The sequence below is a fragment of the Tamandua tetradactyla genome, chromosome X, assembly GCF_023851605.1.
Source record: "Tamandua tetradactyla isolate mTamTet1 chromosome X, mTamTet1.pri, whole genome shotgun sequence".
NCBI classification, from domain to species: Eukaryota; Metazoa; Chordata; class Mammalia; order Pilosa; family Myrmecophagidae; genus Tamandua; species Tamandua tetradactyla.
The window spans coordinates 101,735,929-101,753,149 of record NC_135353.1 but is presented as its reverse complement, the minus strand read 5'-3'; the positions used below and the strand labels follow the sequence as shown (position 1 = coordinate 101,753,149).

General features: G+C 39.0%; 1 protein-coding gene across 1 annotated transcript in view; it reads left to right on the top strand.

The window, feature by feature from the left end:
* Window positions 1-1,581: 1,581 nt before the first annotated feature.
* The window catches only part of DGAT2L6 (diacylglycerol O-acyltransferase 2 like 6), a 30,494-nt gene continuing 14,854 nt past the window's right edge, over window positions 1,582-17,221 (top strand). The window contains exon 1 of the mRNA XM_077145010.1: window positions 1,582-2,220. Coding sequence (XP_077001125.1) covers window positions 2,136-2,220 — 85 coding nt within the window. The 5' untranslated portion in view covers window positions 1,582-2,135. The remainder of the gene's footprint in view (window positions 2,221-17,221) is intronic.

Here is a 17,221-nt window from a genome sequence, read left to right as displayed (position 1 = left end):
CATACATGGTGTACAGTCAATGGCTTGTAATATCATCACATAGTTGTGTATTCGTCACCATGATCATTTTCAGAACATTTGCATCACTACAGAAAAAGAAGGAAACAGAGAAAAGAAAAAATTCATGCATCCCATATCCCTTACCCCTTCCTCTCATTGACCACTAGTATTTCAAATCTACCCAGTTTATCTTGCCCCATCCCCCCATTATGTATTTATTTTTATCCATATTTTTTCATCATCTGTCCATACCCTGGATAGAAGGAGCATCAAACAAAAGGTTTTCACAATCACACAGTCACATTGTAAAAGCTATATAGTTATATATTCATCTTTAAGAATCAAGGCTACTGGAACTCAGCTCAACAGTTTCAGGTGCTTCCCTTTAGCCATTCAAATACACCATAAACTAAAAAAAGGAATATCTATATAATAAATAAGAATAACCTCAAGGATAACTTCTTGACTCTGTTTGAAATCTCAGCCACTGAAACTTTATTTTGTCTCATTTTTCTCTTCCCCCTTTTGGTCAAGAAATCTTTCTCAATTCCTTGATGGTGGGTCCCAGCTCATCCAGGGAGTTCTGTCCCACGTTGCCAGGTATATGTACACCCCTGGGAGTCGTGTCCCATGTAGGGGGGGAGGGCAGTTAGTTCACCTGCCGAGTTGGCTTAGAGAGAGAGGCCACATCTGAGCCACAAAAGAGATTCTCTGGGGGTGACTCTTAGGCCTAATTATAAGTAGGCTTAGCTTATCCTTTACACAAATAAGTTTAATAGGGGCAAACCCCAAGATCAAGGTCTCAGCCTATTGATTTGGTTGTCCCCACTGCTTGTAAGAATATCAGAAATTCTCCAAATGGGGAAGTTGAGTATTTCCTCCTTTCTCCCCAGTCCCCCAAGGGGAATTTGCAAATATGTCTTTATTCACTGCCCAAATTACTTTGGTCTATATTGTGGCATCACACTAACCTGGACAAATCAACAAAATCTCATGCCCTATTCAAGATTCCATGTACCTGTGTTGTTCAACTAAACTGACCATACAGGTTAAATTAGGTAATGCGCTACCCAAAATAGAAATTTTGACCCAAATAAACATCTCTCCCTTTGGACCCATGCAGAAGTTGAAGTTTTAAAGTATGGTCTATATCATTCTTTAACCAGTCTTGTGATATACCTTACTCCTATACAGATCAGTGTCCTTCATATCTCTAGTTGAAATCTGATCCCTTTTTCAACTTTTTAAACAGTTCCTGTATGGGGTACCTCTGACTTTCATAACATCAGAGCTCTAACTCTGAGTCTCAGGTGTCACATAAATACCCGATGTTTCTGGAAATGACCAGGTGATATACAAACAGCTTGGTATCTCGGAATTTAGAAATAACAGTTACAATTCCTGAATATATGTGACTGCTGTAAGAGTTTACAATCTAGGACTCTTTACAATAGACCCTGACCTGATAACCCATGCTCTCGTTTTCAGTTTACTGAATTTTTATATTATAGTTAGTCCATATGGTTGAAACATGATAATATTTGTATTTTTGTTCCTGAATGGCATTTCATTCAACATACAGTCCTTAAGGTTCATTCACCTAGTTGCGAGCCTCACAACTTCTCTCCTTCTTATGGCTGCTCAGTAGTCCATTGTATGTATACACCACAGTTATCCCTTCCATTCCTCAATCATTATACCCTTAGGCCACCTCCATCCTTTGTGAATCAGGAACACTGCCACCATAAACCCCAGTGTGCAAATCTCCATTCCTGTTTGAGATTCAATTCCTCCAGGTATATACTGATCAAAAGGTTTCTGGATCATATATGCCATTCTCTTTTACTGCACTAATTTGCCAAGGCCCCCCAAAGGTAGAGCCGCAAGGCCATTTCTGCCTCACGACAGTTGGCTACTCATGGAGAAAGAAACAGCTGGCTATAGCCTAGGTAGATTATGCCATCTGATCTGGAACATGATGTGTGTGTGTAGGAAGTTGGGGTAGGGCAGAGATCAGGGAAGACTAAGAGGGAGGTTGGGTAAAGCCTAAAAAGCCCCAGCAGCTTAGGGGATGAGGTGCTAAAAGATTAGAACAAAGCACCAGTAATCAAGTCAGCTTAAGAGGTTTCACAGCCATGGGTTTCTTCTCCCGACTGAATCTCCAGGAGGGCCTTCAAATCTTCTCTGTTTTGCAGTGGATCCCAGGCTACATATTGTTAGGTGAGTAAACCCTGGGCCTGGAGAGCACATTGGAACAGGCCAGGAATCCTCAGATGAAGAGGGCTCCATAGAGTTCGTTTGTTTTGTCCCCTCCCTCTGGGAAAAATTGTGCCTCCCCACCCAGAGAGTTGGCAACTGTTGAGTTCACTACTAGATTTCTCTTCCCCCAACTGAGGGGCACAAAGGCCAGGAGTGATGCTATGGCCATGCTGCTTAAAGATCACCCCAGCATTCTAGGAGCTGCTCCCTATGAAGAAGCTGAAAAGTCATATTTGGGGCTGGCATGGGTTGGGGGGAGGTGGGGCTTGCAGGATTGGTGTTTCTAGGTAAGTATAAGGTGATTTTCTTTTATAAAACTATGGTGAGAGAATTCTGGAAAATCTGAGGTGTGCCTGAGTGACTCATTAGACAAAATTTTGCGAAAGGGCCAATTTTTCTGTGGACTCAGGGAACAGCAGTCATAAGCACTATACAAAGGGGCTGAGATCTCCAAGATCTCCAAGATCCCACCAGAAACCAAGGCTTTATGGTCATCCAATTACAGTATCCAACTTGGAAACTGGAAGAGGTGAAATAATGTCATTCTCTATGATAAGATAGGTAGAAGACAGACAATTTCAATCTATGGAAGCCCTATGACCCCATCGAGCAGAGATTCTTAACCAGGGGCCTAAGGCCCTAGAATTTGGGGAGGAGGAAACTTTGAATTGGGTTGGAAAAAAAATGACCTCTTTATTTTCACCGACCTCTAATTGAAATGTAGTATTTCCTTCAATGATTAATGTGGGCAACAATCCACAGAAATATTAGCAGCACCCATGACTTTGTAATAGAAATCACAGATATTTACATTTCATATTACAGTTGTTATAGGTATCTCAAAATTTCATTTATGCTCATCACTACTTCAAAATTCCAATAGTTATTGAAACTGCATTAAATTTTGTTCTTTAAGGCATAAATCAAGATGCATATATATTACTATAACACATTTTTGTAATATTTTGATCATTGCATTTTAATATGATTAATTTCCTTTGTAAGCCTGAGTATTTTATTTTGTGCGTTTACCAATATTATTTGGAGAAGGAACTTATAGGTGTCACCAGACTACCAGAGATGTCCATAGCCCCCAAAAGATGAAGACATGAACCCAAATCGGGTCAAGTTTTTAAAGTCCATCAATGGCTGGACTTTAATTGTTTCAGGACAAGGAGACAACTTTTCTGTAAACTTATCTGTTTCTAGCCTTTCATGTTGTTTTTCTTTGCATTACCTTAATTTCCTAAAAAAAGACCCCATTGATAAGTTACAGCCTTCAGCCTGGAAAGTAAGGGATCCAGGAATCTCCTAAGATACTTGGCCTTGTAGTTAGCAGCTACCATTTCAAGTCTGGATCCCAGAGAAAGTGGGTAATGATGGGGCAGAGAGAGCAGAGAAAAGAGTTCAAAGAGGAAGAGCCATGTGATCCTTCTATGTGTGGAGTCTCTCCTGCCCAATAAAGCCTTTGTATAGTATTCAAAGAAAAACACCTAGATTGTCCTGGCTTTTCTGAGGGAAGATTTTCCTGATTAAAATGTTCTAAATGTTCTCCTAGAAAATGCTTCTTCTTTCCTCAATATTTTTCTCCATACCTTTCCCCCACTTCAAGGATGCTGTCTCTGGGCAGGTATGGGGTATATGAGGATATACCCTACACTGGATAAATAAGGGAGTGAGAAAGTGAGAGCTGGCCTCCTAGTAATGCCCCTCCAGTATCACCTGCTTCCAGTTGTATCTTGGAAGAGCTGGAGTGGAATAAGGATGTTATGGACAAATGATGGCACCGATGTCTTAAGTGAAAACATAATAATTTATTTGAGTGTCTCCTTTCACCTACATTTTAAAATCTTGGCATAAGAGAGGCAGAAGGATTTAGAAGAGTTGTGATCCCTGAGCTCACCAGGAGGCTGAGTTGACATCATGGGGAGAGAAATGAAGAGAAACTTCTCACACGGTTAGGAGGTTAAACAAATAAGGCAATACTGAAGGGAGCTAGGAGACTAACCCTTTATATTTGTAGAGTACTTTACACATTACAAAATGCTATCACATGGCTCAGAGCTGATGGAAGAGACAGTGCAAAGGGTATGTGTAGCTCCATAGTTTTAGGTTCTTGTTCAAAGCAATCCACTCTGCCTTCTTCCTTTCTTCTGGGGTTTTCCAACATGCCCCTGGATAACTGTCTGCTAAATATTGGACAAAAATGACCATAGCTAAATGAGCATTCTTGGCCAATATCTGGCACCTGTGGCTTTCCTTTAACGTCTGTTTTCCCTGATAATAATATAACTACAACAGCTTTCTTTTGGTTGTTATTTCACATGGTATATATTTTTTCATCCTTTTATTTTCAACCTTTCTGTTTTCTTGTTTTAGATGTATTGCTTGTAAACAGCATGTGATTGGGTTTCTTAAAAAATACAGTCTTCTAATTGTAGCATTTACATTTATTGTACTTACAATTCAGATATATTTGGGTTTAAATCTACATCTTCTTTTGTAATTTTAACTTGTTCCACCTGTTCTAGGTTTATTTTTGTCTCCTTTTTTTTGGAGACAATCATTTAGATTGGTTATCTTTACCATTTAAATTGTCTCCCTTTGCTTGTTTAGGTCTTATGCATTCTGTTTCTATGCTTAGGGGGATTGAGCTAGAAATTACAATGTGAATCCTGGGTATTGGACGTTACCAGGGTACCAATAGCACCTAATATAGTGTGCTCTCCACAGAGGTGCATAAGACATTCAAATCAGTTCAATTAAAGAATTATTGAGCAAATACTAGTAATAGACCTTGTGCATCCCTTGGTAAGACCACAATAAGTCAAGTATAGGATCCTACATATCTAGTATCAGAGACTAGCCAATCAATCGTTCATTCATACTTTGTATAAATTTTATGTGCCAGTGCTGGGGCATTGCACTAGGCCCTGGACACATTCATAAATCATGATAATATGAGACAGGTTGTGGTAAGTGAAAGAAAGAGCCACAATGAAGTGACATTAGAGTGTCAGAGAAAGAAAATATTACAGTTAAGTTGAGGCGATCAGGGAAGGCAAGAAAGGGAAGCAGCACAGCATGATATACAGGATGTAAGTTCTGGATATCAATTAGTTCTGTGACTTTGGACAAATACTCTAATCTCTCTAAGCTTCAGCATCCCCATCCTCTCAGCCTGGTCTGCAATAAATGCTCTAAACAGAGAAGTGCCCATCCTTTCCTTCTTCCTTCTTCCTTCTTTCTTCCTTCCTTCCTTCTTCCTTCCTCCTTCCTTCCTTCCTTCCTTCCTTCCTTCCTTCCTTCCTTGGTTCCTTCCTTCCTTCTTTTTTTCCTTCCTTCCTTCCTTCCCTCCCTCCCTCCTTCCTTCTTCCCTCCCTCCCTCCCTCCCTCCCTCCCTTCCTTCCTTCCTTCCTCTTTATCACCCTTTTTCCTTCTTTCCTCCTATCCTGCTCAGAGCCTCCCTCAGTGCTTCTCCTCCTTCCCAAATGATATTAAGTCCTTGCTTGTTACTGAGTATTACTAGGACCAGGGAAGTGTTTGGGGGAGGAAATATGGAAAGTGGGGAGAACAAAGGTGAAGAGAAGAAGAGAAAGGAAATGAGAAGAGAGGGATGTGAAGTTGGATTAGGGGAGAATTGGAATAAATATGTATGACCACAAGAATTAGGCAGTGGCCCCAGTGATTCCTCTGAGGGCCAGTTTCCATTTGGAGGATGGCTCTCCATCTGTCTCTTCCTTTCTAGATTTATATCACCACCTATGTCAACTATTGCAATATCCTCTTTACTGGCCCTCTAGCTTCTACTCCCCATCCTCTCCAATCTATTCCATGGCCTTCCCTAGAAGAGTCTTTTAAAAGCATTTTGACTGCATTCCTCTCTTGCTCAAAAATAGTCTGTGATTTGTACATGCTTGCCTGGTATTCAAGGCTCTCCTCCATTCTCTGGCTCTAACGCCCTACCAGGTTTTCCCCTACTCTTCCCCTACATGACATTTGCATTCTAAACAATCTATTCATTAGAACAAATGGAAGTGTGTACCTGCCACTCCTTTACCTCTGCTCCCACTATTCCCTCCACTGGAAAGATACCCTAATCTCTCTCCCTGGGCTATCCTCTTCAATCGTCTTTGAGATATTGCTCAGGTCATACCTTTTCTGCAAAAATATTCCAGACAAACCCACACCATCTCACCTCCAAAAGTTCAGAGCACTTTGTAAAAAGAGACTGGGTAGCAACCCTTATATCTTTTCTCCTCTCTACCCGATATACTCCATGAGAATAGGAACCATGTCTTATCATTATTGTATTTTTCACAAGATCAGGCTTGATACTCAAGTCAAGGTCCTTCTAGATTTCTTCTACTGCAGTAGAAACTTTTTAAGTCCACCTCTTGTTCTTTTTTCTTTCACTTAGACATCCTTTTCTGTGGACTTACCTTCTTTCTCTGGTTTCTGATAGATAGATAGATAGATAGATAGATAGATAGATAGATAGATAGATAGATAGATAGATAGATAGATAGATAGAAAGGAAAGAGAGAGAGAGAGTGAGAGAGAGAAAGAAAGAAAGAAAGAAAGAAAGAAAGAAAGAAAGAAAGAAAGAGAATGAATATAGGTCTTAGGAGTCAGATCAGTTCTGCCAATTACTTGCCATGTGACTTTGTGAAAATAAGTCACTATTATTTTGATGTGTGACTTTGAACAAGTAAGTAACTCATCTTGTAATACTAAAGGAACAGAGCATCATACCTGCCTCTCAAGACCATTCCAAAGATCGAGGAGGTGAGAAATCCTCAAGAGGTGTAATTTTCTATTATAGAAATTGGCATTACTTAGAGCCCAACCATCCTACCTCCTAAGACACTGCCAATCTCATCACTTGATCAACAGAGGATTGACAATCACTTTGGAGGAAAGCACCCTAGACTCATTGCATTGCACCTTGAGGGAGAATAATGAGTACATTGACCTAGGTCCTAGAAAATTAGGAAAATAGAGACTTCATTGCATTCCTAGCATTCCCACAAGCTTCTTCAAGACATCTTTCACTACTGCCTTACCCTCATCCCTTCATCCAATCAGCTGTCAATCCCCCGAAAATTCTATCTCCATGGTATCTTTTGAATTGGTTTGAGAAATAGTGGCCTATTTCAAGTTTCCATTGCTTCTCAGTTGAATCACTGTTGGGAGCTGACCTTCCTGCCTATAGCTTCTCCTGCTTCCAAACTTATTGCGAATTATCTTCCTGAAACACAGATATGATCATGCTATTCCTATGCTTAATAACCTTCACTGGCTGCTCCTTCCCTTCAGTAAGGCCTAATCTCCCCCACTTCCTTTCCAGTCCATCACCTACTCCATCACTTCCCCTTGCTCCTTGTACTCTCACAGGCTGAGGGGTTCCTCACAGGCCTTGAAGTCTTCCATCTCCATCCATTTGTTCAAGCTCTTATACCATCAATCCATCTTTTAAAATCCTACCAATCCATCTATCAAAATTCAACTTAACTCTTGCCTTCTCAGATTCCCCAGTAGTAACAAATGGTCTTCTCCTTTGGGTTCCCATAGAAATATATTTGAATCCTGACTCTATAGTTTTCACTCTGGGATGTATCAATTATTTATGGTATCAGTATTTCCCACTAGATTATGAGACCCTGGAAGGCAGGCACATTTTTTTCTACACATATTCATATAAGTTAACACATACAAGGTATTTAAATAGCTTTTGGCACATAATACTTAATAAATGTTACCATTTCTTTTCAATGCTTTGAAAGAAGGTGCATAACCTCTCTGAACCTTAGTGTGTTCACCTTTAAAATGAGGATAACAAAATTATCTACCTCTCAGGGTTGTGAGAGAATTAAATGAGATAATGCACATTAACTGCTGAACAGAGTGCTTGTTCATAGTAAGTGCTCAATACCTGATATCGATGACCATAATTACATAATTTTCACCATTTTCATGTTTATTCCCTTCACCCTCCTTCTTTCAGTCTCTAACGCTGTCCCACTGCTTCTAGCACAGAGATTTCACACAAAGAAAGCTGAGTCAGTGTGTGATGACTTATTAAAATATATCTTTTACTCCCACAGGTTCAAATGTTTATAGTTACTTTCCATCCAATGAGTAATTACAAAGCCCCAGAAATGCCTTGTTTTGGTTTGGTAAAGCTGACAAAATGCAATATACCAGAAATGGTCTGGCTTTTAACAATAGGGATTTATTATCTTATATGTTTACAGTTCTAAGGCCATGGAAATGTCCAAATTAAGGCATCAACAGGACAATATCTTCTCTGAAGACTGGTTACTGGCAAGCTTGGGCTCCTCTGTCAGATAGCAAGGCACATGGTGATGTCTGCTGGTCCTCTCCTGGGTTTCGTTGCTTCCAGCTTCTGGCTTCAGTGGCTTCCTCTCTCAGCTTCTGTGGGTGTGTCCTTGTCTCTCAGCTTCTCTAGGGCTTTTTCATGAGCTTCTCTTAGTTTCTTTTCTTAGCTTCTATATGTGTTTTATCCTCTTATAAAGGATACCAGTAAGAGGAATTAGACCCACCTTGATGAAGTGGATCACATCTTAATTGAAATAATCTAATCAAAAGATCCCACCCACAATATGTCTACACCCACAGGAAAGGATTAATTGATCTTTTCTGAACATGATCTTTTCTGGGGTACATACAACTTCAAACTACCACATGTCTTTTTAACAAACCAGTTGTGTTCTTGGATTTCTGAAGGCTTTGAGACAACTGCCTAGATTTGGCAGGTACTGCTAACACTCAGCTTTAGGTCATTGCCCTAAACCGTCATGTTCCTACCCAGAAAGACAATGGTTTTTTACCTTACACTGGAGATAACTGGCCATGCATGGCCTCACACATGCATGCACATCTGTGACCTTGGAACGCCTTTCATTGTTTGGAATAACTATTTTTTTCCTGCCACCTGGAGAATATTGAAATCAGACTTCTCCCTGTGCTGCAATTCCATGTAACAGATATTTATTTAGCAAGAGTTTCCCTGTACAGGCACTGTGTTAAAGGCTTCTTTCAAGAAACTTTCTGTCTAATAGAGAGAGGGACAAACAAGTGAGATGTTAACTACATGGCAAGCAAAATGAAACAAGGGCCAGATAAAAGAACAAGTAATGTGTTGTGAGTGTGCAGAGGAGGGAGCCCCTATTTCTGACCAGGGGATCAGCAAAGCCATCATCAAGGAGATGTCATTTGAGCTAAGCCTTAAAAGATGAGAGAATTTTGATAGGCAGAAAAGTTGCAAGGAGGATAATCAAAATAAAGGGCCAGCATTTTCCAAAACATAGAGATGTGAAATTATATGGTGGGTTCAGGGGATGGGGAATAAACTAAAGTGGGCTGGGCCCCTGTTTCCCATACTTCAACCATTTGTCTTCTGCCTTCTGGTTCTTTCCACATCTGTGTATCATCTACAGTATTATTACTTATTACTTAACAGATATTTTCCCAAATTGACTCATTTCTGTAACCTAAATTAATGTATTTTAAAAGGAAACTTTTTATCACTACCATGAATGACAGGTTGATATACTAGATTCCTTTTCATTCCCTACACATTAAAAAAACTTTCTCTCCACTCACACACCACCTCAGAACATCTGGTATTCCTACAGTGGTATGGAGACCACACTTTGAGAAACACTGGGCTAGAGCACAAGGGGTGTGAGTGTAGGTACTAAGAAATGAAGCTAGAAAGGCATTTGGGGGCTAGTCCATGAAGAGCCTTGAATGCCAGACAACATGTTCAGACTTTCTTCTGTCAGCAGTGGGAAAATACTGAAAGTTCTGGAGGAAGCAAACAACAAACATATGATCATGCTTTTAGAACAATTTTCTGGCAGTAGGTTGGAAAATGGACTGGAGGGGAAGAGGCCAGAAGCTGAAGAGAGACAAGAAGTTGCAGTTCAAGCCTAGACCAGAGCAGTGGCATTGGAGACAGAGGCAGGAGGATGGCTGGGAGGATTTGTTTTGGAAAGGGAGAAAAGTCAAAGATTTTTCTAAAATATTGACCCTGTGACAGTTATCCTGAGGCCTGCAGGATGAATAGGAGGTAGCCAGACAAAGAACTGGAGAGTGTTCCCAGCAAAGGGAACAGCAAGTACAGAAGGTTAGACAGCACAATCAGTTGAAGGAACTGAAAGAAAATCAACAGGGAGGATGCAGAGAACCAGGCAGTGGCCAGGAGTTGGATCATGGAGTGCCTTGTAAGCTAGAGTTAGGAAACTAAGGGCCCTGGGAAGCCATGCTAGGGTTATTCACAGTATAGTGGCAAATCAGATATGCATTTAGCACGCTGACTGCATCATGACTCAAATGGAAGCAAGGAACCTATTTAGAGGATGCTGGCAGTCATCTAGGCAAGAGATAATACTAGCTTGGATCCGATAGCCACATGGAGATGGGGAATTGAATAATGTGAAGGATATCTGGAAGGCAGAACTGACAGGAATGGGAAACTCACTACAAGGGAGCCATTAAGGCACTAGAACTTAGTGGTTAAGGGTACAGTCTCTGGAGTAAGATAACCTGGGTTCTCAACCCTGGCTCTCCCACCAGCTCGCTTTGTGAACTTGTTTCGTTATGTAGCCTCTCTAAATCTCAGTTCCTCATCCACAAGATGGGAAGGATTACTGCCCTCATGGGGGTGTACTTTATGATTACATAATTATATATATTATATAAAATATACCCTCTAAAATACTTATTGTACTCTCTGGTGCACAAGTGTATAATAATTATTGACTTTTGATCTATGGGAAAAGTGAGTAAGTGAGAGCAATCAGACATGATTAGGAAGCAAACACCCACTTAGATTCATATTGGTACCGTCTTTAGCTTAAGCTATTATTCATCAGCAAATTGAGGCTTAACAGTTTTAAATTTGTATTTTAAAAATCAAGACTTATCAAGGATATTATCAAGGGTCAATTCACTAATAATGCATAATTTTCCTAAATGTGTATCCATCTAACAATAGAGCTTCAACATATATGAAACAAAAATGGACAGAACTGTAAAGAAAAATGGACAAATTGATTATACATAGAAACTTCAACATTCCTTTCTCAATAATATAACTGGTGGACAGAAAATCAGCAAAGTTATAGAGGAACTGAACAATACCATCAACCAAATGGATCTAATTGTCATTTATGGGACACTCCATCTAACTTCAGAGTGTACATTGTTGTTAAGTTCCATGGAACATTCACCAGGAAGGACCATATCCTGGGTTAGAAGGCAAATCTTAACAAATTTAAAAGAAGGGAAGTCATACAGAGTATATTTTCAGACTAGAAAGTAATTAAGCTAGAAATCAATAGCAAAGATAACAGGAAAATTGCCAAACTTTTGGGAATTAAACCACACACTTCTAAAATATCCATGGGTCAAAGAAATCTGAAGGAAATTTTTAATATTTTGATCTGAATTAAACGAAATACAATATATCAAAATGTGTGGGGCACAACTAAAGCAGATCTTAAAAGAAAATTTATAGATGTAATGCTTATAGTTAGAAGGGAAGAAAGGATTCGAATCACTAATTGAAGTTTCAATCTTTTGAAATTAGGGAAATAGGAGCAAAATAAACCCAAGCAAGCAGAAGGGAGGAAATAATAAAGATAAGAGCAGAAATCAGTGGAATTGAGAACACCAAAAAAATAGAGAAAATCAATGAAACCATGAGCTGGTTCTTTGAAAACATCAATAAAAGTGTTAAACTTCTAGTAAGACTGACAAAGAAAAAGAGAAAGTTTACCAATATCAGGAAAAAGAGGGCATATCACTTCAGACTCCATAAACATTAAAAAGATAATAAATGAAATACTAAAAACAACTCTACACACACAAACTCTACAATTTAGATGAAATGGAATAATTCCTTGAAAACTACGAACTGTGAAAACTCACCCAAGATGAAATAGATAACCTATAATGATTAAATAAGTTTAACTTAATTTTAATTTTAGAAGGTTAAAAGTGTTCCAAAAATGGAATCTCCAGGCCCACATGGTTTCAGTGTCAAATTCTACAAATATTTAAAGAAGAAATATCATCAATTCTACATAGTCTCTTCCAAAACATTGAAGAGAAAGGAACACTTCCCAACTCATTTTATGAAGCCAGACTCTGATACCAAAACCAAATAAAGATAATGCAAGAAAAGAAAACTGTAGACTAATATCCCTTATGGACATAGATGTAAAAATCCTCAACAAAATATTAGCAAATTAAATCCTATAGTATAATACAAAGATTAATACACCACAATCAAGTGGACTTTATCCTAGGAATGCAAAGCTGGTTCAGTGTTTGAAAATCAATCAATGCGATTTAATATATCGATCATCTCAGAGAAAACTACATGAGCATATCGAATTATGTAGAAAAAGCCTTTGAAGTGGGAGAAAGACCAAAGGTGATGGTGGAGTTATACAGAGAAGGTAGGATTTAACAAACAACTATGATTGCTGAATCATTACATTGATATTTCTTTTAGTCTCCAGTATCTTAGAGCAGCTAGAAGTAAAAACCTAAAATTGTGGAACTGTAACCCGTACCAAACTCTGAAATCTGTTCTCAACTAATTATGGTGCTGTGCTTTGAACTTTATTGCTTTATGTATATTTTATTTTTCACAACAGAAAGAAAAGAAAGTTGATTATGGTGATAAAAAAAAGTATGGCTTCTAGCCTCCTATATTCTGGAGCAGCTAGAAGGGAAAATTTGAGGATGATATGGTAGCCCATGACAACTGTGAAATCTGTCCTGTAACTACTTGCTGAAAAGAGTTTTGAAAACTCTTGCTTTTGTCTTTCTTTGCTTTGTATATATGTTATATTATACAATTAAAAAGTTAAAAAAAGAAAAAGCATTTGACAAACTTCAACATTCAATTATTCCTCTCAGGAAACTAGGAAATAGAAGGAACTTCCTCAACCTGATAAAAAGCATCTACAAAAATATACAGCTAACATCACACTTAACAGTGAAAGATGGAATGTATCAGGAACAAAACAAGAATGTTCACGCTCACCTCTTGTATTTGTATTCAACTTCATACTAACAGTCCTTTGCCAATGCAATAAATTGAGAGAGAGAGAGAGAGAGAGAAGGGAGCAAGGGAGATAGGCATACAGAATGTAAATAAGAAAATTTTCCCTATTCACAGATGACATGATTGGCAATGTAGAAAATCCCAAGGAATCTATTTAAAAAAAAAAAAACTCCTAGAACTAGTAAATAAGGCTAGCAAGGTCACAGGATACAAGGTCAACACATGAAAATAAATCACATTTTATGTGTTCACAAAACAGAGAAAAACTAGAAATCAAAATTAAAAAATCAATACCTTATAGATATCCAATTTAGTTTCTGGTGTATTGAAGTGGCAGGATGGAAGTACCTGAACTGTTGAGCTGTGTTCCGTAGCCCTGATTATTGAGATGATTATATAAAGATATAGCTCTTACAATGTGACTGTGTGATTGTGAAAACCTTGTGTCTAATGCTTCTTTTATCCAGGGTATGGACAGATGAGTAAAAAGAAAAACGTGGATAAAAATAAATAAATAATAGAGGGATAAGGGGTAAAATAAATTGGGTGGATGGAAATACTAGTGTCCATACATGATGTACACCAACTGCTCACAATATCATCATAGTTGCATATTCATCACTATGATCATTTTTAGAACATTTGCATCAAAAGAAATAAAAAGAAAAAACTCATAGATACCATACCCGTTACCCCTCCCTCTCATTGACCACTAGTATTTCCATCTATCCAATCCATTTTACCCCTTATCCCCTATTATTTATTTTTCATCCATATTTTTTTACTCATCTTCCATACCCTGAATAAAAGGAGCATCAGACACAGGTTTTCACAATCACACAATCATATTGTAAAAGACATATCTTATTTAATTGTCTTCAAGAGGGTGCCAAGATGGCAGCTTAGCGAGGTGTGGGATTTAGTTCATCCTCCAGAGCAGCTACTAAATAGCCAGGAACAGCACAGAACAACTGCTGGGCCACATCAGTGACCGGACACACAGTGTACCCGAGTCTGGACCAGCTGAGCCAGCTGTGATCCCACCCCAAAAACTGTGAGTGCCCCAAGCTGCGGTGGCCAGCACCCTCCCCCACAGGCTGCTTCACAGAGGAGAAAGGAAAGAGTTTACGAGCAGCAGGGGCTAAGCACAACTAAGCTCCAATTGTGGAATTAATTCACAAATTCTGACTACTAAAAATAGGCCCCCAGCTCAGCTGAACCTCATCAAAGCAGTGGTTGCTGATTTTTGCCCCAGGTGCCAAGGGGGCAGGGCTGACAGAAAAAGAAAAAGAAACAGAGGTTTTTTGGATCAGAAAGCACATAACTTGAAAGGGTCTGGGCCCTGAAGGAAAGAAGGGGGCATATAGGATCTGAAGGTACACAAAGCAACATACTAACTTATGCTCTTGATTGGCAAACCCAAGGAATGAGGGTCCTGCTCTGAGAAGGATTTTTCTCTTTCTTTTTTGTGGCTATATTTCTATAGCTTGACTGGCTGTGGATACAGTGGCAGGGCTTCTTAGGCTACAACTGCCCTAGGCATAAGCAGAAACAAGCTTGTTTGAGAGTTTGCCTGGAGCCTGTGCCTTCCCCAGGAAAGGGGTGGGGCCCAGCTCAGGTGGATTCCCTCCCTCAGAAAATTCAGACCTCAGGGTTTGGAAATTTGAAGCGATTAAAGCCAGCCTACAACCTCTCCTCTGTCTCCGCCATGCCCCCAGTAGGGAGAGTCTGCTGAAGTTAAAGGTACCACTTTATGGTACCTTTTATGCTGGTGGGATCTGCAGGCAGAAAAGTGCCCATACTGGGCAGGATTGGAAAACACAGAGTCCAGAGACTTCATAGGAAAGTCTTTCTACCTGCTGGGTCTCACCTCATGGAAAACTGACACAGATGACTCCCATTGACAGGAGACCAGTTTGGTCTGGGAAAATCGGCTGGGTCTATAATACCTAAGTAGACCCTCCTAAGGGTGGGGGGGGAAATGCACCATACAGGCAGGGCAAGAAACAAGAAAACAAGAACTGAAAAGTTCTGCTCTGTTAAACAAAACCTAAGCTTGTGGTCCAGAATAAGCTGAACTGAATGTCAAAGAAGAGATAGACAACAAAGTCACCAGGAAGAAAATCCTAGGTAAAAGAAAAAAACACCTCCACAATAAACTAATAAGGTAATTGAATGCTTAGACACCAGCAAAAAATAATGAATCATACTAGGAAAATTGAAGATATGGCCCAGTCAAAGGAACAAACCTTTGACATTCTGAATATTCAGAATGTTTGAACAGACATGGAAAACCTCATCAAAAAGCAAATCAATGAATTGACCAGGATATGAAGAAGACAAGTAATGAACAAAAAAAGAAATCAATAGTCAGAAAAAACAAATCACAGACTTATGGGAATGAAAGGCACAGTAGAAGATATGGAAAAAATGGAAAACTACAATGTCAGATTTCAAGAAGCAGAAGATAGGATTACTGAACTGGGGGATGGAACATCTGAAATCCAACAAGCAAAAGAAAATATAGGGGAAGAATGGAAAAATATGAACAGGGAGTCAGGGAATTGAATGACAACATGAAGCACACGAATATACATGAGTGGGTGTCCCCGAAAGAGAAGACAAGGGAAAGGAGGAGAAAACCTAACGGAGAAATTAGCACTGAAAATTTCCAAACTCTTATGAAAGACTTAAATTACAGATCCAAGAAGTGCAGCGTACCCCAAATAGAATAGATCCAAATAGATGTACTCCAAGACATTTACTAATCAGAATGTCAGATGTGAAAGAGAAAGAGAGAATCTTGAAAGCAGCAAGAGAAAAGCAAACAATCACATACAAGGGAAGCCCAATAAAACTATGCATGGATTTCTCAGCAGAAAGCATGGAGTCAAGAAGACAGTGGGATGATATTTAAATTACTAAAAGAGAAAAACTGCCAACCAAGAATTCTTTATCCAGCACAATTGTCCTTCAAAAATGAGGGGGAAATTAAAACATTTTCAGACAAAAAATCACTGAGAGAATTTGTGGCCAAGAGACCAGCTCTGCAAGAAATACTAAAGGGAGCACTAGAGGCAGATATGAAAAGACAGGAGAGAGAGGTGCGGAGAAGAGTGTAGAAATGAAAACTATGAGTAAAGGTAAAAAGGAGAAAAATTAGATATGACATATAAAATCCAAAAGGCAAAATGGTAGAAGAAAGTACTAGCCATACAATAATAACACTGAATGTTAATGGATTAAGCTCCCCAATCAAAGACACAGACCAGCAGAATTGATAAAAAAAAAAAAACAGGACCCATCTATATGCTGTCTACAGGAAACACAACTTAGACCCAAGGATAAACATAGGTTGAAAGTGAAAGGTTGGGAAAAGATATTTCATGCAAATAACAATCAGAAAAGAGCAGGAGTAGCTATACTAATATCCAACAAATAAGACTTCAAATGTAAAACAGTTAAAAGAGACAAAGAACAACACTATGTATTAATCAAAGGAACAATTCAACAAGAAGACATAATAATCAAAAATATTTATGCACCGAGTCAGAATGCTCCAAAATACATGAGGCAAACACTGAAGAGAGAAATAGACACATCTACCATAATAGTTGGAGACATCAATTCCCCACTCTCATCAATGGACAGAACATCTAGACAGAGGAGCAGTAAAGAAACAGATAACTTGAATAATACAATAAATGAGCTAGACTTAACAGACATTTATAGAACATTACACCCCACAACAGTGGGATACACCATTTTCTCAAATGCTCGTGGATCATTCTCAATGATAGACCATATGCTGGGTCAGAAAGTAAGTCTCAATAAATTTAAAAAGACTGAAATCAT